General features: G+C 43.1%; 1 protein-coding gene across 1 annotated transcript in view; it reads left to right on the top strand.

Annotated features, from left to right (window-relative positions):
* naf1 (nuclear assembly factor 1 homolog (S. cerevisiae)) overlaps positions 1–21,784 on the top strand; it is an 89,729-nt gene that overhangs the window by 6,301 nt on the left and 61,644 nt on the right. The window contains exons 2-3 of the mRNA XM_042338710.1: positions 420–1,066; positions 12,561–12,696. Of these exons, the coding sequence (XP_042194644.1) occupies positions 438–1,066; positions 12,561–12,696 (765 nt within the window). The 5' untranslated portion in view covers positions 420–437. The remainder of the gene's footprint in view (positions 1–419; positions 1,067–12,560; positions 12,697–21,784) is intronic.

Genomic DNA, 21,784 nt, shown 5'->3' with positions numbered 1-21,784 from the left:
GCTTCTAATTGCAAACACAGATAAGTGCATGTTGCTTATTTAATAATAATAATAATAATGATCCTTGCGTTTGATTTAGTGCCGTTCGTGTCAGGAGATGTCTTGAAGCACCTCATAGGATATGGTGTAAAGTGGAGTGACTATTTTGTGGGCAAATGGGTTGTGTATGAATCTCCCATGGTATCTATATATAGCATAATTCCATTTTAGAATATGGATACTACAGCCGAAGCCCTGCATTTTAGCCTTCGGTTAGGAAAATGAGATACTATAAGATGACATGCATTTTTACAAAATATCTAAGATTATTTTGTCATGGGCTTAAGATGGTCCTTTTTTTGCAGTGAATACTATTTATAAAGCAACAGTTTGTTTCTTGTTTGAATGTGTTTGTAATTGCCACACTTTTGTTTTCCAAGATTTGATGGTGATGAAGAATGGCAGAACAAGGGATTGACGCAGATATCCAGCTATCTCCACAGCCAGACACGGTTGAGAAGGGAATTATCTTAGAAAGCAGTTTGCTGATGGAAGGCAATAATAATGTGGCTGCCGAACAGGAAGACCTGCCAGCAGCCGAATCGTGCACTCAGGCACACAAAGGTGAATTAGCCTCTGTTGCTAATTTGACAAAACAGCAAGATTCTCAAGTTCAGCATCAGCTAGGTGTTCATTCTCCACGGTGCACTTCAAGTGAAATTAATGGCAACATGTCTTGCACACAATCCGAAACTGTTGAAGAGAATAGGAATGACTTTGCTAAATCAGACAAGATCAGCGTTTCGGGGAATTGTGCTGATACGGGTGTCAATGCACCTTTGCCGAGCCAGGTGCCTGAGCATGAGGAGATGGAGGTTACCGTATCTGCCCAACTGGAGACGTTATCGTTTGAAAACTCACTGCTGACATGCCATAACCGCGCTAATACAGAGGGGCAACAGTCCGAGCAGGACACGGACGTTTCACACGTTTTCGTTACTGTGCAAGCTGGTGTGGTTGAGGCGGAAGAAAATGAAGTAAAGGAAAGTGAAGATAGCTCTTCGTCTGAAGACTCTTCATCAGATAGGTGAGTGTTCATTGCAGAGAAGTTTTATGAACAAATTTCCTGATATTGTTTTTCTTGAAATTTGTTTGAATGAGTAGTTCTATCCAGTAGACACAATATTGATTTTGTATTAGTGGAAATCCGCAATTCTGGAATATTTAACTTATTTTGTGATCGAAAAAGACAACGTAATGAAATGTATAATCTTTACATTTAAGATAACCCATTTCATATTGTGTCCAAGAGCGCATTCTCAGTGCTGGGAGAGCACCTGAATTGGGGGTTGGAGAAGGGAAAGATACCTGAGAGCGTGGTCAAAGAGGTACGTTTTGAGACTTAGGTTCAAAGAGGGGAGGAGGGAGGGTGCGAGGCAGAGGGACTCTGGGATGGCTGCCTGCCGATGGTGAGGTGGAACAAATAGGCCGGTGCTCGCTGAGTGAATTTAACGACCAGGTTGGAGGCGCAATGGTAGGGTGTGGCATGAATGTAAGGTTCATTTTTTATAGTTTTCTCATTCCCTTCTATTCCTGGCTTCCTCGCCTGAATACGTTCAATCCATCTAGTATGCAGGTCTAAAAGCTTCCAGTACTTCACTCACGTAGCCAATCTACATGATGTGTTTACACATTGAATGTCTGCAGGCTGTTTCACAGTACAGTGAAAGCTGAATATAATTCTATCCTCGCCCTAATCAATATACATGTACTGTGCAGCAGGAGTCATTGGATGACAGTCGAGCCAGGAGTGCTATTGGACTTTGTTTCAAACCCCCCTCCCCCCCACCATCCTTTTTCTGGCTGGTTAATGATGCCCGAGGGATCATATAGTTTCTTATTCCATAACACATTGCTTGTGTTTAGCAGTGATTTAAGGAATACCCACAAATTGAGTGTGAAAATATTTTCTCTACATTGCTGCCTAACTGACTTTGTGTTTTATTTTCCCTGTGTATTTTTCTTATTTTGATGTGAACGATATTTCTCTTTGCAGTGTAAAGGTTGCAACTGCAGTAGATAATTGGCTATTTAGTGTAATTGCTGCATGGTTGCTTTCATTGCATGTTTTAGTAGTAACAAATTCCGCTGTGTTTAGTCCTTATGTTGTGGTCCACATCTCTAAACTCTGATGACAGCGCAGCCAGGCTTGGAGGGGTATGGATAAGGTGGGATGATGGGATTGAAATGATCCCCATGCTCTGTGAGATGGTGCAGAATCGTTGGGCTGAATGGCCTCCTTCTGTACTGTAGATCTCTATGTGTCTATGCTGTTAGTTCATTGATTTTTAAGAAGTCATTTGATGTTGATTCACATTCTTACATCTTATTTCAGTGACTGTTGCAGAAGAGGCAGTAAGTGGTTTTCTCTTAGTGACTGCAAATGCTGAAGTTGTTTCAGTTGGGATGAAGATGAAGAGTCGTTTATCTACAGACTGATTCCATCCCCCCTCCGTGCATTTGAAGCATTTTCTGTTTTCATGTTTTTATTTCAGAATTGCAGTATTTTGGAGTTTTTCTTTTTATTGCTCAGTTCATTATTATTTAGTCGCTTTCAACCATTACGACCCGAAGCTCTGGAACTTCCTCCCTCAATCCCTCTGCCTTGCCCCCTCCATCCCCACTTTCAAATCTCACCTAAAGACCTTCCATTTTGATCGTACTTATGGTCACCTCCCTCTCCCTCTGGCCTGGGGTCAGACTCCGCCACTGTCAAGCACTCTGGGATGCTCCCCTTCGTGAATGACGTTATATAAATGCAAGTTGATTGTTGTATTTATATGCACTATGCTTTGATGGTTTCATATTGCAACCGTTAGCTCTGCCTCTGAAACCAATTGTGCAAAGTTCACAATCCAAATTAAAGTGGAAAGCAAGACTTCTGTATTTAGGTATTTGAAGACTTTTATTGACTGGAGTGGAGAAGGTTAAGAGGGGATCTGGTGTGAAATCTTCAAGATCACAAAGAATTATTTTACTTTGGGTCAGCTAGGTGTCATCACATCACTATGCTAAAGAGTATCCAAACCAGACACATGGACATGCCACCTATAAATGGAGATTTTTCCGTATCTGGAAAGGAAAGTACACTCTCTCTCTCCCTGGAGTGACGCACCCTGTTTACCTAATTCCGGAGAGTATTAGATGCAAGTTGACAAAAGCCAATGTGTGGGAACTCCAGAATGGGCATTGGGGTACTGCTGAAAAAATGAATTAGCTTGCCTTTGAGAGCACTGTTTGGTAACTTGACCAGCTAGGACCACCCTACTTGTTAAGGCTTTAGCTTGCAGCTTGTCTGGTTAGGACCACCCGACTTGATCATGAACTCAGTGGAAAGAATCTCTGCTCCCAATGACTGGTCTGTCCCTCCAAGTCCTACAGATGAGCCAGATTGACTGGTCTGTTATCAGCAGTGCCCTGGAGTTGGCTTGAATCAGAGATTTCATTGCCAAACATGTCATCTTGGAGGCAGCTCAGCTCTCAGGAGATCCCACTTATCTCCTCCCACCAGATTGACAGTCACCAGTTGGTCATTTGACAACTGATAAGAGCTAGTTATGATGGGGTAAGTAGTAATAGATTACTTCCACTGGTTGGTAAAGCAGAAACAAGAGGGCACACATTTAAGATTATCACAAACTAATTTAAGGGCAGGGGAAGAAAATATTTCTTTACTCTGCCCCAGTCCTCTGACGTAAACCGTTGAATATCTTTTACACAAACGTTTGTCAGGATGTGGAGTGCTTGTTGGGCACAGTGGTTGAGGCAGAATCCATATTAGCTGTGGGAACTACAGCAGAACCTCACTAATGCAGTCACTCAAGTGACTGGGCAAAAGTGACCTACTTGGTGAAGTGACCTGATTACTGAAACAGTTCAGGTGATTCAGGTCACTGACGTAATGTTTCGGGCATTGGTAATGGAAAAGGGTGATGAACGTTCAACAACCATACTTTGCAATCTCATTAAAATAAAGGCATTGTCACATTTAAAATAGATCAGTATTTAAAGTTCACGTGAGAAGATAAAAACACACAAAATGTTCATTTCTTGAATAAAGAGTCCAGCATTGTTTGCTTGGCTGCTGATTTAACCTGCACTGCCTTGGCCTGCAGCTAAACCTCAGCATCAGCCAAATTCTGCCACACGGAGAGTCCATGATCAAGGCAAAAGTCCTTCACTTGTCCCAACAAACCCAGTGCATCACCGTAAGTGAGAAGGTTCTTTGATGTTGTCGGTTGCTCTTCCTGTTCCTTCTATAGTGTGTCCTGTTCCTTAGTGTCCTTGGTCCCTGGTAGAAACTCCTTCACTAGACACTCCTCCTGTCCCACATTGAAGTCCTCAGTGGAGGGCACATCACTGTCACTGGCTGCATATTCCTCGGCACTGAGGATAGGGGTATCCATTGACGGGCACTGACTGGCCTGAGACAACAACTGGGCAAGTGGCACATTATCATCAGGGTCCTCTTCCATAGGCTCATCCACACTAACAACAACAACTTGGATATATATAGTGCCCTCCACGCTGGGTGGCATCTCAGAGCACTTTACAGTAACGGATCCCACTAAAGCCAGCCTTGGCAAAGCACTTCTGCACTGTTGATCTACGCACCATGCTGAATGAATCCAGGTGACTGCATAAAGAACGTTGATGGATTTGGCGACTTGTGAAGCCCGTACACCTTTGGCCATCTCTCCTAGGACCATGGGTAGAAGACTCCTCCTGTAGTGCATCTTGACATTCTTGGTGATGCCCTGGATGTAGGGGCTGGAGAATGGATATGGTGTTAGCTGGGAAATAACACTAACTTGACATTGTAGAAATGCTGTGAGGGTGAGCTAGGACATTGTTCAGAAACAGCAGCACATGCCTGCTTTGTGCCCGCATCTTTCTATTGAAGTTCTGAAGCCACTCCATAAAAATGGTACTGGCCATCCATAACTTTTTGTTGCTGTACCACGAGATGGGAAGCTGAGTCTTGATGTTTAAATTCCTAAAGGCATGGAGCGTGGCAGCCTATCCTATCACAGCTGTCTGTTCAAAATCTCCCTCTGTGTTGACTGTCAAAGACATGGTGATGCAGTCTTTGGATTTCTTCCCACCAGTGCAGCTATCACCACAAACTGAAAGGCTCCTGTCAGGGAGAGCCCTGAAAACAACCAGATTCATCCATGTTAAAGATGTCCTTGGGTGCATAGCCAGCTGTAATCTCAGTTAGTTTCTCCTTCCAGTTGTCAACAATAGCAGACTTAACTTCACACTTTTCACCACACGCAATTGCAGACCCAATGTTGTGTCTGGACATGAAATGTACAAGCCAGTCATTTGATGCCTTGAAGCCAGTCTTGCCAAGTGAAGCTGCAAAGCTGAGTGCTTTCTTCTGTATCCTAGGGCCAGACACAGGCATGTTGAGACCACGGGCATGTTGGAACCACTCCCATGTCAGTTTATCAATGTCCTTACAATGAGAGTTCAAACAAGCATGTTTTCTATCAGGCTGTTGAGTTTGTTCAAAAGCTGTCATGTATTCAGCCTTCCTTTTGAGAATTCATTCCAACTTGTGTTGAGCCAATGCCACAGATCACAGCTAACTGTCTATGACTGGTTACTTTTACTGTTTTTGATTAAGTCCACTCTCCCATGTCAGGACAACTCCTTTTGTGGTGGCATGTTTACAGCAATTACTAAGAATTGGCTGCAGGGGCTCAGGTTAGGCTGCGGGTGCCGGGCGAAGTCAATTTCCCGCTCGCGTCGCTTCTGCAATCCCAACACTGCCCACGCCGCGCATGTGCGACTGAGCCCACTCCTCCCACAGTAGCAGCGCCGAGCAAACAGCGTGAGAAGCTCAAGGCCTAGTGCACTGTGTACAGGTTAGTAGCGGAGGGGGAGGGTGTTTGTACAGGAGAACGGTGCTGCAGCGGCTGCAATAATGACCGTTGTCCTGATTAGTGAGGTGCCCTGTTTACTGAAGCAGACGACCCACCTTTTAACATGGACAATAAAAGAGACTGTGAAAATGTTCCGCAATTGTGAGGTGCCTGGATTACTGAGGTGACCACAAAACCGTTTTTCTACTAGATCATTAAAAAGGTTCATTTGCAGGAGGGCTATGGCAAAAGGCAGGTTAATGGGGCTGGATGGCTTGTTCTTTGAAAGAGCCAGCACAGAAATGATGGACCGAATGACTTTCTTCTATGCTGTACATTTCTGCGATTATAAACTATTAAAACAAAGTTCGCCAGTCTTTTATTAGGAAATTAGATGTTTGAAAAGAATATTAAAGAGCCCATGGATGAAACGGGATAATGAGATTAAATTAAGTGGCTAAAATGGAGGAAGACACCATCGCATACTTGGTGGGCCGATTAGTTTGTTGGTGTGCTGTGGTGATCCATCTCTGTGTTCACTGATTATAGGTCACTGTGGTTTGTTATACTGGATTTTCAACAAGTGGAACAGACAAAATTTATTTTGCAGGAACACATTGTTCAACCAAGCCAACAAAATTATAAGCTTGTTCTGTGAAATGTGTGAATCCTCTGAAGTTGAATGTTTTCACCCTGTTGTTATTCCACACCACTAGTTCAGCTTAAACATACGTGGTTGCTCTAAATGCTCTTTCAGAAGTGCTGGATCCTCTCTGTCTTTGCCATTCCCTCATCTATGTTTGATCTTTGACTGCATTTGGTCAACACTCTTAAATCTTCCTCGTTGCCTCCTTGCTTAGTGGTACTCATTGACTCTGTGAAGTGCTGTGATACTCGCATCCTATGTGCAAGACCCACACAAGTGCAAGTTGTTGTTGGTCATATCATGTTTAGTTTGGGTGTGCAGGTCATTTGTAATGGTGGTATATAAATGCAAGCTGCTGTTGTTATAGATTGGATGTAAGGACTTCTTTCTAAACACCAACTGTTGTTGTTGGACCTCAATAATTTTACCTTCAAGCAAAAGCAGTTGAATAGGAGGAAGCACAGAGCCCAGCAGCGAAGGTGCAAATTGGACTAATTGATGAGATAGAAAGAGTAATGAGGTGATGTCCTTGGTAGTTGTTTAAAGACGAGCCGTTTAATTCTTTGTTTACACAAACATTGGATGAAGCATTGTCAATCTGTGAGCCTCCATCAATTTGAAACGTTACTGTTGTTGCAATAGTGCAAAGCCATTTTCAGCTGCAGTACTAGGAATAGCTGTAGCTCTGTCCTATATTAAAATGATGATTTTGTGACATAGAGTATCAGACTATTATATCTAAAATAGAAAATGTTCCACTGACTCACAATATACAGAGTGACCGTGAATTGCATAGTAGGCTGGAGCACTTTAGTCCACAAGGAAATGAGTCTGATTCCCAGTTGTGGCTGATGTTTGAATAAAAGGATAAATTCCCCTGGGTCACCGATGCCAAAAATAACTTCTGCTTTGCATATTTTATATTTATATTTAATCACTTGTTATGAAATCAAACTGCAGCAAATGTGAGAGGTAATATTCTACTACTGTAGAAAGTCATTTTTTATTTTGCTACAGGGGTAAAATTTCAAGTTGATCTTTAATATCTGAGCGAGCCATTCAGGAGCTTTACAGCTGTGTACAGCTTTGAACAGTGACACCTCAATAGTGGCTCCTTTCAGGGTTCCCCGGGAATCATTAGAGCCCACTGATTGCTCACAAAATGTATGCAACACTGAATGAACCTTGTTTTTATTGTTTTGTTGCATTGAACATATTTTGATCCATCATTTGCTGTTGGATGTAATCATTGAATATTGATTTTCGACAGTCACTTGAGGCACAATTGTCTATTATTGTTTAGACTACTAGTGACGGTGGTTTCATTTTGGAAGGTGAATTGTGAATGACGATCAATCGGCTCTAAGCACTAACAGGAAAATTACAATGCTGTTAATTTAAAATGAGAATACTTTTGATGGTTCTGGTTGGATATTCGATGAAGTTTGCAGCTGAAAGGTTCTCGGTTATTTCAGACTTGAACCAACTTCACGTCTTCCACTATTGAATGCCCCATTTGTGCTTTCCTCACCTCAAGAGTAGTCTTCTCCAATAATCTCCTGGACTGCTGCATAGCTCTGCCCATTACAGATTCCAGCTCATTCAATGCTCTGCAGCCTGTGTTCTCTCCATCTAGCATCCCGCAAACCTATTTCTCTCTTTACCATGCTTTACTAGCTCCCAGTACCTCAACTAATTGAGTTTTAAGATCTTCAAAACCCGTTGTGGTCTTCCTCTACCTACGTTTGTGATATCCTCCAACCCTTGTATCCGCACATATCTTCCTCTTGATTCTACCCTTTTGTTCCTGTCTCACTCTCTGTCTGACCGTCTTTCAACCTCTAAGCCCTGTCCCCTGGAACTCTATTCCAGAACCTCTTCACCTCACTTCCCCTCTCTGCAATCAGAACTATCTCAAAATATATCTTTTTGACCTCAGTTTTGGTGAGCATCCTCAGTTGGCTATACTGGGTGCTCCCAATCATATTTGTTGAGTGTTTCATGGCATTTGTTCTATGTGGACGGTGCTGTATAAGTGCAAGTTCTTTTATTAATTAAAAAATGCTGCTCAGCACAATGATACACTGCAATACAGTGTAGGCATTGGAGTGCAAGCCTAATGGTGACAGGTATATAGAAATCTCCTGAGGATTAAAGCAGAGAGGGGTGCAGTGAGGTTTCTCTGCTCTGTTCCAGTCTAGACATCAGTTGCATGGGAATGAAGACACAAATAAAATGTGTTTTCTGATTTGGTGTAACCAGCAGCAATAACAGGTTGATAGGTGTGTAAACATCTGGTTGTCTGATTGGAGTTCAGGTTTATACATCAAAATAATTAGTTTAATAGTCTGATTGTTTAAAACCTGGAAGGGAAGTGTGTTGCTGCCTGTTTATACTGTTCACAGGGTATGGCACTAATGGTTTTAATTGCCCGTTGTATAACACAAGGAAACTAGGTTGCTCTTACTTGACCTTCAGGATTATTCAGGTTTCTCTGGAAATAATGTGGTGTATAATTGTGTGTGTTTGCTCGCAGGATTAATGAATTAATATGCCTTATGGATTGTGCTCCGAGATAAATTCTATCAGTTTGTTGCAGATGATCATCATTAGACTTTGGGTATCTGAGGGAGGGCAGGAGGAAGAGATAAAGCTGAAGTAGAACTCAGTTAAATCAATTTCTCACATGGAAATGAAAGGCCACAAAAGATGAAGTCGCTGGGAACACACAGCAGGCCAGGCAGCATCCATGAAGAGAGGATTTGTTTTAAAAAAAATATGTTTATTTGTTGATATATATTTGCGCTTATCTCAGGCCCATTACAACAACAACAACTTGTACTTATATAGCGCCCTCCACGCAGGATAGCATCTCAGAGCGCTCAACAGGGCGTTCTAGAGTTTTGGGGCGTAGTGGCTGAAAGTGTGATCTGTGATGGTGGAGCGGAGGTTGCGAGGGACGAGCAGGAGGCCAGTGCCAGTCGAGCGGAAGCGCCGGGGGTAGATTGCGGAAGCGCCGGGGAGTGAGGGCCTCCTTCACCGAGTTGATGATCCTCCAGCTTCACTCGATGTAGGTCTCGCTGTGAGTTCCCGGGCAGAGGCCGTGTAGCATCGAATGCAGTGGCAGCGGATCCCCAGGGACGAACCGCGAGAGCAGCCATTGTACCTATTTCCAAAGCGCCTTCGCGTACCAACACTCCAGGAAGAGGTGGTCCACGGTCACCTCGCCTCTGCAGCCAGTCCGAGGGCAGAGCTGACTGGCATGGAAGCGCTGAGAGGGAGGCCCTTTTTATCGCCAGCCAGGCCGCATCCTGATGGTTGTTGGACAGGGCCGGTGACGTAGCTGGCAGTCGCTTCAGGGTAACTCCAGATCGGGTCTGCCCTCTCCCCCTTCTAACTGTTTCAACTACCTGGGGACCGCTTGGTAATTGCGCAAGGGTCTGAGATGGTGTTCTTCAGAAATTTCTCTATGAAGGATAGGTGTTTCAGCACGCTTCAACTGTGGTGCGTTTTGAGGCAGTTCTGCCAGATGCATCCTTCTCGGTTGTAAAATAAGTTTACGACGGAGAAAGCCTTTTATTCCACTGACATTCTTTGGAAGGCCTCAGATTATGGTTGAAGGCAGGCGCTCATGTTGATCTGGGTGTTATTACTCAATTCAGCAACAAAACTTGCATTTAGAGCACTCTTCACGCAGGTTAACATCTCAGAGAGTAAATTCAGTCTGGTAAGGCAGTCAATCAAAATGGGACATCGGCAACTGATGTCACATGCTGAATCACATCCGGACATGCCACTTTTTATTCAGCACTCACTCCATCCAAAACCATTGATCCATCTCAAGTCAGGTCAATTGTAAATCGGAGACAGAAAAAACAAGCCATTTTATAGCAGAAGTTTCCATGTTAGTCAGGCTTGCCTCCGGTAAGAAACAGTATAGAAGTTGTGTTATTGTAACACAACTTTTATACTGTTTCAGTATGAAAGTATCCAGAGATCAGGGTAGGGAGAAGGGAGAGAAGGTAGAAATGCCACCTATGTCTCAATATAATCTATTTAATGTAGCAATTCAGATTGTGCAGAATTTGGCAAATTACTGAATTCAGTTTTTTTTAGTTTGAAGACTGTTTTCTACGGACTCTTGAAATAATTGAGTGGTTTCAAAATTAAGGCTGTATTTAACCATTCAACAAATTTTATACGCTCTAAAATGCTATGCTAATAGAGTAAATATAGACCTGGACAGCATTTTACCCCAGCAGTGTTGATGTTAGTACTAAAATTTGAGCACTCAGCCTTTGGGGCTTTTAGAACCAATTTTGATACAACTTATGTCATATATATGACATCTGTAAAGATCTGAAAAGGCTGTCAAGTCAGAGTGATAATTTAAGTGTATCAGATGTGCAACCCTGAAACATTGCACAATTATCAAACGCTTTGTGATTTTTAAAAAATATCATCTCTGTTATCTTGAGAAAATATCTTCAGTCAGAGATAATTACAAGCATAGAGTGAAGAAAATGTTAAAATCATAATCTAATACACAATACTTTTGCAATAGGTGATATCTCAGTAGGATATTAAGTATCAGGTATTAAATAGGATATCATATTCTCTCAGCTCTTCACTGCACTGGGAAAATCTCTACCCTCTCCCCATTCCTCCTGTGCACTATAGCTGGCTCTGCTCTGACATCTCGATTTTATAATGTACAGCGTTTCATAGATGATCGCAGCTTTCCATTGCAGAATACAACTGAACATCGGGGAGACCAAGTACAGATTGGGTACAAAAACAGAACTCGCCCCGAACACTCAGCAGGTCATACAGCACAGATTGGGTGATGGCTTTGTCAAACACCTCCGTTCCATGTGCAAGTGCAACCCTGAGCTTCCGGTTGCTTGCCACTTTAATTCTCCTTCCCACTCCCACTCTGACCTCTCTGTCCGTGGCCTCCTACGCTTTTCGAATGAAGCACAATGCAAACTCGAAGAACAGCACTTCATCTACCTCCAAGGCACCTTACAGTCCTGTGGCCTCAACATTGATTTCAACCACTTCAGATCTTAAATCACATCTTCTCTCTGCCGCCCTCCACCGCTTCTATAATGATTCACACATCCTCTGGGTCTTAGATGTATCTTTTCTTTCTGTAATCTCCCACTATTGGCTTCTTTTGTCTTGCACCATGACATCTCTGACCTTGTCATCTTCCGTCCCCCCACTTAAATTTTTCCTTTGTCTTTCTTTTCCTGCCCCCTTCTCTGCTTGTCCAATAATAATAATAACAATAATAATCCCTCCAAAAAAACAAAAGAATAATAAATTGGTCATTTTCAATCTACGACTGTTTGTGGGACATTGCTGTGCGCAATTGGCTGCCACGTTCGCCCACAAATATACAGTCAATTCACTTTACAGTGTGTTCTGTGAAGCGCTTTGGGACGTCCACCCGACGTGAAAAGCGCTATATCAAATGCAAGGATTATTATTATTATTATTATTATTGTCCTTATATTCTGCTCCCTTCCAACATGCCCCATTCTGATAAAAGGTTATCAACCTGAAAGGTTAACTCATTCTTCTCTCTCCATCACAATGATGGAATGAGCTGGCTTCATTCCCTTTGCCATTAGGATTATATAAATATTGCAAAATTAAGCCAATGTATAGAGTTTGAGGATCCTCAACTCTTGCTCTTTCCCAGATGGTTACCTTGTTGGTTGTACAGGCAGCTTTAGATGGGATAATTTGCCCAATGCAAGTGTTGAATTTATACTATGACAATTCATCAACAATAAAAAAACACAAAGATTGTAATTGGGTCAAAATGTCTGATGTGCACAGTGGCAAATTGAAACCCAATCAAGTGTTTTGATTTTATTCCAATTTACCACTGTGATTAGAATATTCTGCAGCTAGAATATGTTTGCTATCATGTTGCAATACCTGTGTGCACATTTGTTTTTGCTGTGTGACTAATCACTCATTTCCCTGTACAGTGATTCGGACTCCACATCTTCTTCCTCTTCTTTTGAGCCACCAGAGGTGCTAATGTCAGAGGGTGAAGATGATCAAGAAACGGGAGATAAAAGAAAACCCCAACATCTAAAAACAAAAGATGAGCTCTTGCTAGAGGTAACTACGCTATGTTTTGCTTATTTTTACTTATAGTATGGCAAATGTAAGATTGGTGATTACTGATTGATTCCATTGAAACAGATCTTTTGGTAGCCAAAAGTTTGAAGTGTTATGAACAGTGACTCAGCCACTCTTGGCTGATTTGGGCATTTGGAATCAGCAAGTTTCTGGCCTCCAATGCTAGTGGGACATTGTTAAGTCCTTCATGCTTTCTGGTGATTTTGATAAAATCTAAGTAAGCAAGGTCACAACAGCATTAATGGAAGCCTGGAGGCATTGTATCTTCCTCCGCATGGTTTGTGGTTGAGAGAGGCTGTGGGAAAAATAAGTGGTTTGGGGAAAAGAGGGAGGGTGAGAGGAAAGTTTATTGTATAATTTGGGAAAATAGAAATAGTTTTGTGGCCTGTGCATTATGATCATGATTGTGAAATACTAATTTTGTGAAGATATTTTATTTTTAACTATTGCTGTACATATCCAGAGCCTTTTATCTATCAGGCAAGAAAAGAGGATATAGATTATTATTTTGTCTTTTGCAACAACAACAACAAAATTACATTTGTAAAGCGCCTTTCATGTCGGGAGGATGTCCCAAGGCGCTGGACAGACAGAGTTACAGACCCGAGCTGAGGGTGGGGCTAGGGGAGGGTGGAAGGCGGGCGGGAAGCAGGGAAATTGAAAGCACGGTTGAAGAGGAGGGTCTTGAGGTGGGTCTTGAAGGTGGCGAGGGAGTAGGCGAGACGGAGGGACTGCAGGATGGAGTTCCAGAGGGTGGGTGCAAAGTGGCGGAAGGCCCGCCTGCTGATAGTGGAGTAAGCAAGGCGGGGGACGTGAAGCAGGCTGGAGCCCGCTGAACGGAGGGAGCGAACAGGGTGGTAGGGGGTTAGGAGGTCGGAGAGGTAGGAGGGAGCAAGACCATGGAGGGCTTTGAAGGTGAGGACCAGGATCTTGAACTGTATCCTCTGTGTGATGGGAAGCTAATGGAGTTGGGCAAGGATGGGGGTGATAGGGTTCCAGAACCTAGTGCTGGAGAGGACATGGGCTGCAGAGTTCTGGATGATTTACATCCTTGGAGGGAGGAGTTGGAGAGGCCGACAAGCAGTGAGTTTACATAGTCGAGCCTCGATGTAATGAAGGCGTGTATGAGGGTTTCTGCGGCCTGCGGTGTGAGACAATGTTGGAGCCGAGCGACGTTGCGGAGGTGTGGGAAGGCCGAGCGGGTCATGGTGCAGATGTGGGGTAGAAAGGATAGTTGAGGGTCAAACAAGACCCCAAGGTTCTGGACGGGCTTAGCAAGGTGGAGTGTGCAACCATGGATGGTGATGCTGTCAGCGCCTGAGGTGAGGAGCGCTAACAGGAGCCAATCAGGAGCGCCTCGGTCTTGTTGACGTTCATCTGAAGAAAGTTAGCTCTCATCCAGGACTTGATGTCTGATAGACATTCTGTCAGCACAGCAGTGGTCCTGGAGTCAAGGTTGGAGGCAGAGAGGTAGAGTTCCATGTCATCCGCATACACGTGGAAGTTGACGCCATGTCTGCAGATGATGTCACCAAGAGGGAGCGTGTAGATGTTGAAGAGGAGGGGACCAAGGACAGAGCCCTGAGGAACGCCATAGGAGAGGCGGTGGATGAGGATAGAGTGTTCGACGGTGTCGAAAGCAGCAGAGAGGTCAAGGAGGACGAGGAGGCAGAGGGAGCTCTGGTCGCAGATGGACAGAATGTCATTTGTCACTTTGACCAGGGCTGTTTCTATGCTGTGGGCGGCGCAGAAGCCCAATTGGAAGGGTTCGAGAAGGGAGTGGTGGGAGAGGAAGGAGCAAAGCTGAGAAGCAACAACTCTTTCCAGGACCTTGGAGAGGAAGGGGAGGTTGGAGATGGGGCAGTAGTTAGGGAGTAGAGAAGGGTTCAGGGAGGGTTTTTTAACGATAGGAGTGATGACAGCTTTTTTTTTAAAGGGGTGGGAACAATACCAGTGGACAGGGAGAGATTTACGATGTCAGTGAGTAGAGGGTGCTCTATAAATGTAATTTTGTTGTTGTTGTTCAAAGGTGTGGAGGGAGTGGTGGTTGGGGGCTGGGATGGGCGGAGGAGATGGGCAGTGAGTAGCAGATGCAGCGGCAGAGACAGTTGAGCGGATTCCCTCGACTTTGGATTCGAGGAAATCCAGCATCGCCCCACAGTTGGCTTTTGAGGTGAGAATGGGTGAGGCATGAGAGGAGCTGGTTCGTGATGGAGAAGAGGAGCCTGGGGTTGTCCTTAGCCTCCAAGATTGTACAGGGTTGCTGTCACACTGGAGAGTTGGAGGTGCTTGCACAGGGTAGAAATGAATATGACATCTTTGGCATTGCCATGTGTACACTTCACCACTCAGTACAGGAGAGCAGCCTGCTTTCTCCATCTTATTCTGATTTAATGTTATTAATTCTTTGTTGAGGGCCATGATCCCAAGCATTGTCTTCCTTGAGGCTAGTTTTTTGGAATACTGAAATGCTAAACTTCGTAGTGACGATGCATGGGTTTACACCTGCTTGGTTGGCTCCAAATGTTCCCATATTCAATTGTGTTTAGCTATTGTAATCCGTAAAGCACTTTCACTTGCCTCTAATAACTATGTATGTTGCCTTTTTCTCATTGGAAACAAAGAAGATATGATGAGAAATGGGGTAAACTGGCATTATATTCCATAAAGTATCTGGTGATGCTGAATAGCCAGGTGAAATCAGTGGGCTGCAAATGAGCAGTAAGCAGCATTACTGATACTACTGTTCCAAGAAGTCTTACATTTGTATTGCACCTTTCATGTTGGGCGGACATCGGAAAACGCTTAACAATGCTGGATTCACATCTGAGCTGGGGGAGAGACTCCTTTACATGGCCTTGGATCAAACCTTGGACTTTTCTTACGCTTACTTGTTTGTATATAATGGAATCAAACCATTTTTCTTAAAGATTACTCATATTTTTATTCTTGAAGCTTTAAGTTTTTGTATTTCGTTCTGTGTAGAAAAGGTATCTGACGTTTATGGTCCCTCTGTTTGCTTCTTTCCCATGAGATGCATGATGGTTGTTCAAAATGTAAAGGCTACGTACATTGCCGTGCATTTTAATTGCTATTTGCCACATTGCTTTTTAAAACGTATTTCCTAAAGCAATTTCACCCTGTAATTTTCTTGCTTTTTAAAACAATCTTCCAGCATCAGAAGAACCCATTGCATTGAATTTACTGTTTTGTGCAAAACTCCATCTTCATGTCTGTGCTTTATTTCCTCATTTCGTTTTTAATGAAAACGACGAGGCTTCTCTCGTTTCTTGTTAATATGGCATTAATGAAATTCCTCCATCGAAATGGGAGGGGATAATAATCCCTTGGGTAACAGTTGAAAGATTTTTCTTTTTTTTAAAAATCAAAACAGATGCTTTTCAATTGGAATCATGTTTATATAACTATTACGCAAATGATTAGACTTTGATTAATTACTAATTATGTAGGCTTGCATGTATTTAAGTTTAACTTAATTTTGCATGTTTTTTACGGGTTTGTTACAGATAATGTGGTATGTGTGGATTCCTACACTGTTGGGCTTGGTCTTTGAGTGATGGTATTCAGTTCTCTTGATAGAAGCCACTGAAGCTTTGTATGGTTTTTCTTTCTTCTATGTGTTGGCTTGCTGCACTGGCTGGCGTCAATGCTGTAACAGGACTTTATGGTGGATTCATATGTCACAAGAAGATTTTTTAGTGATATCTTTGATAAAATCTTATTAAAGTGGAAATAAAGACCAAATGCGGGCCTAGACTTTATTTGTTTGACTAGTAACTCATTTAAGAATGAAGGCGAATTAGGAATAAGTGCTTTGAAATGAGTTTGGACAGTCTTAGCTCATTTTGGTTTTTAGTGGATAGGGAATTACAGCACAAAGTGGTTCATTCTTGGAAGTAAATTGCTAACTCTGTATGAAAGGTCAAACCGATATTGTCAGCAGGGAGTGTACAACTTCACACTGATATAATGTAGGTGTTCTGAGGTTGGATTCTAATAAATGATCCTTGCATTTCATATAGTGCCTTTCATGTTGGGAGGCAATTCTCAAAACATCTTACAGGATATACTGCAAAGTGTAGTGAACGTTAATAGATTAGACTCATTGTAGGGACAAAATAGAGCCAGCTTTACTTTACTGGCTTTGCTGTACCAGATCTTGAATGCTTGATACTGATGCTGAAGGTTACTTCTGAAAAAGTTTGAATCAATTACATTGAAGAGGAAAACTGGTTGGTGCTGGAAGACACTCACGCTCACAGCTGGTGTTTACAGTCCACATTGATCCTCTGTAGAACGACACATAATAACAAATAATAATCCTTGCATTTGTCTCATCATTCAGTCAATGTTGCAAAGCGCTTCACATGATTTACTGTAAAGTGGTGTGACTGTGTATTGTAGGTGAATATTGCAGCCAATTTGCGTGCAGCAAGTGTCCCACAAACAGACATGAAATGAAAGACCAGTTTTATCTGGGGATTGATGGTCAGGACACCAGCAGAAACTCCCCTCTATTTTCAGGTGGTCGTCAATGTCCACCTGAACAGGCGGACAGAACTTTGGTTTGTTGTCTAATCCAAAGTGCAGCACTTCTGACAATGCAGTGCTTCACCAGCATTGCATTGCCCTCGGGTGTCAGCCAAGACCAGGTGTCTCCAACCGATCGATCACTGCTAGGTGGCGCTCTCGTGTATGATCAAAAGACAAGAGGAAGCAGCAATAGAATTTATTTGGTCCAATTGAAAACAAAGCCAGATGCACAAAGTATTATCTGCATCTCAAAATAAAAATATAAGTGTTTGAACTGTGGTAAATATCGCTCCTTCCTTATGTTTTTATTGAGCAATTGACCGGTTGGAGACTTCCTGGCCTGGACCAGGGTGGTCAGCTGACAGCCCACAGGCCCCATCTGGCCCGCAAATCATTTCTGCTCCTTCCCCAGCGATCTGTCTGGTCATGGCAACGGCAGGAGCTGGCGATCGGGAGGCTGCGGTTGCTAAGGAGACAGGTTTGCCTATACCTCACTACTGCCAGATAGTGAGCCACACAGCTGATTGAGAGATGGGGTGGGGAGAGCCTAATTGAAAGTGAGACGGTGGGGGGAGAGGCGAGAGGGGGGGAGAAACGAGAGAGGGGTAGAGAGAGGGGGTGGGAGAGGGAGAATGAGAGAGTAATTGAAAGAGCGAGAGAGTGATTGACAGAGTGGAGGGGAAGAGCAGAGTGATTGACGGAGAGTGATTGAAAGAGAGGGGGAGAGAGTGATTGAGAGAGAGAGAGAGAAGGAGAGAGAGCGAGAGAGAGCATGAGGGAGGGAGGAGAAGCAGAAAGAGAAAGTGAGGGCAGCGTTTCATGGTTCGCTGCCAAGACAGATGATGGGAGCCGGACACTGAGCAATGTGCAGTTTCCTCGCAGAAAACTTCCTCGCTCCCAATGAGAAACTCCTCTGTGGCCCTCATACCCCCTCCCCACCCTACCTCTGCGATCTCCCAACCTGTCTGTTTGCATTGCCCAGCAAACACCGGTTCGATTCATGAACCCTCACCCCATCTACCCTGCCCCCGCTCTCTGGTACTCCCATTTCCGGAGTCCCTCCCTCCCCACTTTCAAGGCATGTCAAGACCTAACGTTTTGACTGTGCTTTCGGTCATCTTTTCCCCTCCCCAGGTCGAGTGCCCAGCCGGCAGTGTCAATCGCTTTGAGATGTCCACCCAACGTGAAAAAGACGCTGTGCAAATGTGATATTTTGTTTCTGGAAAGGAAACACAAAATCATTGCTTATGCGTTCTACAATGTTTCTCAAATTCGGCATCTGGCCCTCAGCAGGTAAAAGGTTAAACCCGCTGGCCTGGGCTATGAACTCAAAATCCTGATATGGGGCTTGAATCCACAGTCTACAGACTCGGAGACAAAAGTGTGACTATCTGAGCTCTTGGATTGGATGGAAATGTATTTATCTGGTGTATAATTCATTACCTTCAAAAATAATTCCTTTTGGTTTTATTTTAATAGGGTAGGTAATAAACATGCAAGGATCTTTTACCAGGTATGGTCAATGTGAGGCTGCTTTCAACCCTGTTCAAAGAGAATTTGCTGCCATTTTCAAATGACTCAGTGTGGATTTATATGAAGCGATCAGCCACTTCAAAGATTGGGATGTACGCTGCTCGGGGAGCTCCAGTTACATTCATGCAAATATGCAATTTGTTTTTTGATGCCGGATACAGGGAAAGTTTTATGTAGAACTGATTATGAAACATTGATAGAATTGGGTTGGATTTAGGTTGTGGGAAGATTGAAAGAATAAAAAAGTTTGTTTTCTGTATGTCTTTGGGACGTCCTCCCGACGTGAAAGACGCTCTATAAATGTAATTTTGTTGTTGTTTGTTGTTTTGTCTCACCGCGCTGGTGAAAATCCTTGGATTGGAGTGGTGTATTGCCAATTCCTCTCACTTGAGGCAACCGTTCTCTTGCTTTTCACAGTCTCTGGCGGCAGACGTTGACAGCTGCATAAGAACAATACCTATTTGTTTGTGTTGCATTTCGTTTGTGATCTGACCGTTTTGACATGTTATTTATTTGTAACATACTCCATCCCCACCAAAAACCCAACAAGTTGATACATGAACAGACTGGCACCAATCTCTGTGGGGGTTTTGGCAGTCCGGTTCCTCAGCCTGGCTCATCGGCAGGACCTGGAAGAGAAAACCAGTCACTGGGGATAGGGAGTTATCCGACTCAGCTGCTGTTAACCCTGCAAGCCAAAGCCCTAAATGGGTAAGGTAGCCCTAGCTGGACAAACAGCGGGAAAGCTTGCCAGACAGCAATATTAATGGCAAGCTATCTGGTTTTAGCTGGTTAGACTCCAGCAGTACCCAACGCACACTTTGGGGTCTCCAAGCCTTGGCTCTTGCCAATCTGCACATAATACTTTCCGGAATTAGGTAAGCAGGATGTGTCCCTCCAGGGAGAGAGTGTGCATTTCCTTCCAACAATCTAACTTTGGGATTTCCACATGTAGGTGGGATGCATGGAAATCTCAGCTTGGTGATGGGTTTCCACATGTGTCAGACACCTGGCTGTACCCCAAAAAAGTTTTTTTGTTTTTTCCTCCTGGAATGCATTCACTGGGTAGGTAGCACGTTAGGTTTCATTTTACTGCTTGTGAAATCTATCCAGTCAGTTTAAAGTGAATAAGTAAAGCAAAGTCAAGTTTCAGTGTCCTGCATAGCGACATGTAAAAAGAATATCTGGGCTGATATTTTGCTTTACTTGTGCATATTTTATGCAAAAATTATTATATTTTGAATGCAGGTATGAATATTTAAGTTAAATTTCTTTGTAACTTTTCATAGTTAAAATTCACAAGGTCTTTTTTAATATAGTTTCGGCAGAATAAGCAAGAAATGCCCTTTAAAAGGAGTAAGATCTGGTCTCCAAGAAAAGATTGTGATTAAATATATTCTGTAAGGGCATCTGGCTCCCCTACCTCACTCGCACACACACAAATACGATGAAAATTACATGAGAGCTGAATGCCATGAGCAATATTCTGGATGCTTGTGTAGTTGGAAATAGAGCTAAATATAAACCTTTTACTTGGGCGGCAACCCTACAGTTTATCAGTAATGTTATGATTGCAGTGGACACATAGTAGCATCAAAGGTGGACAAAGCAATAAAGAATTCACATCGGTTCCTTGGCTTTATATCCAAAGTAATAGGGTACACCAGTTGGAAAGTATTTATATAAAACAATGTTTAGGCCACATTTGGAGTTCTTCATGAACTTCTGATTCTGCAAACAGGAAAGATATTGTAGCACTGCAGATTGCAGCATATATTTGCCCTGATGTTACCAGGGATGAGAGGATACAGCTTTCAAGAATGATTTGGTAGATTAGAGTTTTTCTATTTGGGGGACAGGATGATTCAGCGGAGACCTAATAGAGATGTTTAAAAATATGAAAGGATTCAAAAGGTGGATGTTAATAGACTGTTTCCACTTGTGTGGAGAACAAAGCAAGTGGACATAAACAAAAGAGAGGCAGGAGCAAATCTAAAAGGGAGTTTAGGAAGAACCTTTTATTCAGAAGGTGTTAAGAATGTGGAACTCATTACCAGAAACCATTTCAAGCAAAAAAATTATAGATTTTAAGAGGAAACTTGATTTGTACATGAGGGGATTAGGAAGGTGGAGTTTAAACACTGGCTCGGACTTGTTGGGATAAGAACATAAGAATTTGCTAGGCGAAAGAAGACCGAAGTCCATCTAGTTCACCTTCCACCATTCCTGGCTCTTGCTTGTCGTGTCCCAAACTATATCCTGTATCCTGAGATATTATTTTCCAGCAGAAATCTATTCAGTTTGTTCTTGGAGCAAATCACATTTTCTGCTTCCACTGTCTCCCTAAGGAGTCTGTTCCATAAGTTTACTACTCACTCACTGAAGTAGTGTTCCTGCAGATTTCTTCTGAATTTACCCCCCTTCAATCGTAGGCAGTGTCCTGTGGTTCCACTGTTCAGTACAAGATAAAACAGCTTACCATGGTCTACTTTATCTATTTCCTCCAGAGTCTTAAAGACCGCAATCATATCACCCCTCAACTTTCTCTTCTCCAGTGTGAACATGCCCAGTTTATGTAATTGCTCCTTGTAGTCCAGTCCCTCTATCCACTCAATCATTTTGGTTGCCCTCCTCTGTATCCTCTCAATTGCTGCGATATCCTTTTTTATATTGCGTTGACCAGAACTGGACACAATATTCCAAGTGGGGTCGCACCATTGGCAGGATTACCCCACTATTTTGGCTCAATATTACCCTTATAATACAGTCTAGCATCTGGTTTGCCTTACTCACTGCTACCGAGCACTGTTGGGATAGTTTCATTTTATTGTCAATAAAGCTCCTCAGGTCCTTTTCATCTTCTGTACAGATTATTTTCTTACTGTTTAAATAATAGTCCGTTCCTGGATTTTTTGTCCCCACGTGAAGCACTTTGCATTTCTCGACATTAAATTTCATCTGCCATCGATCTGCCCAATTC

This window comes from Callorhinchus milii, unplaced genomic scaffold (assembly GCF_018977255.1).
Source record: "Callorhinchus milii isolate IMCB2004 unplaced genomic scaffold, IMCB_Cmil_1.0 Scaffold1, whole genome shotgun sequence".
In the NCBI taxonomy this organism is placed as follows: Eukaryota; Metazoa; Chordata; class Chondrichthyes; order Chimaeriformes; family Callorhinchidae; genus Callorhinchus; species Callorhinchus milii.
Note: the sequence above shows the minus strand (reverse complement) of the source record. Positions and strands in the feature narration are given on the sequence as shown.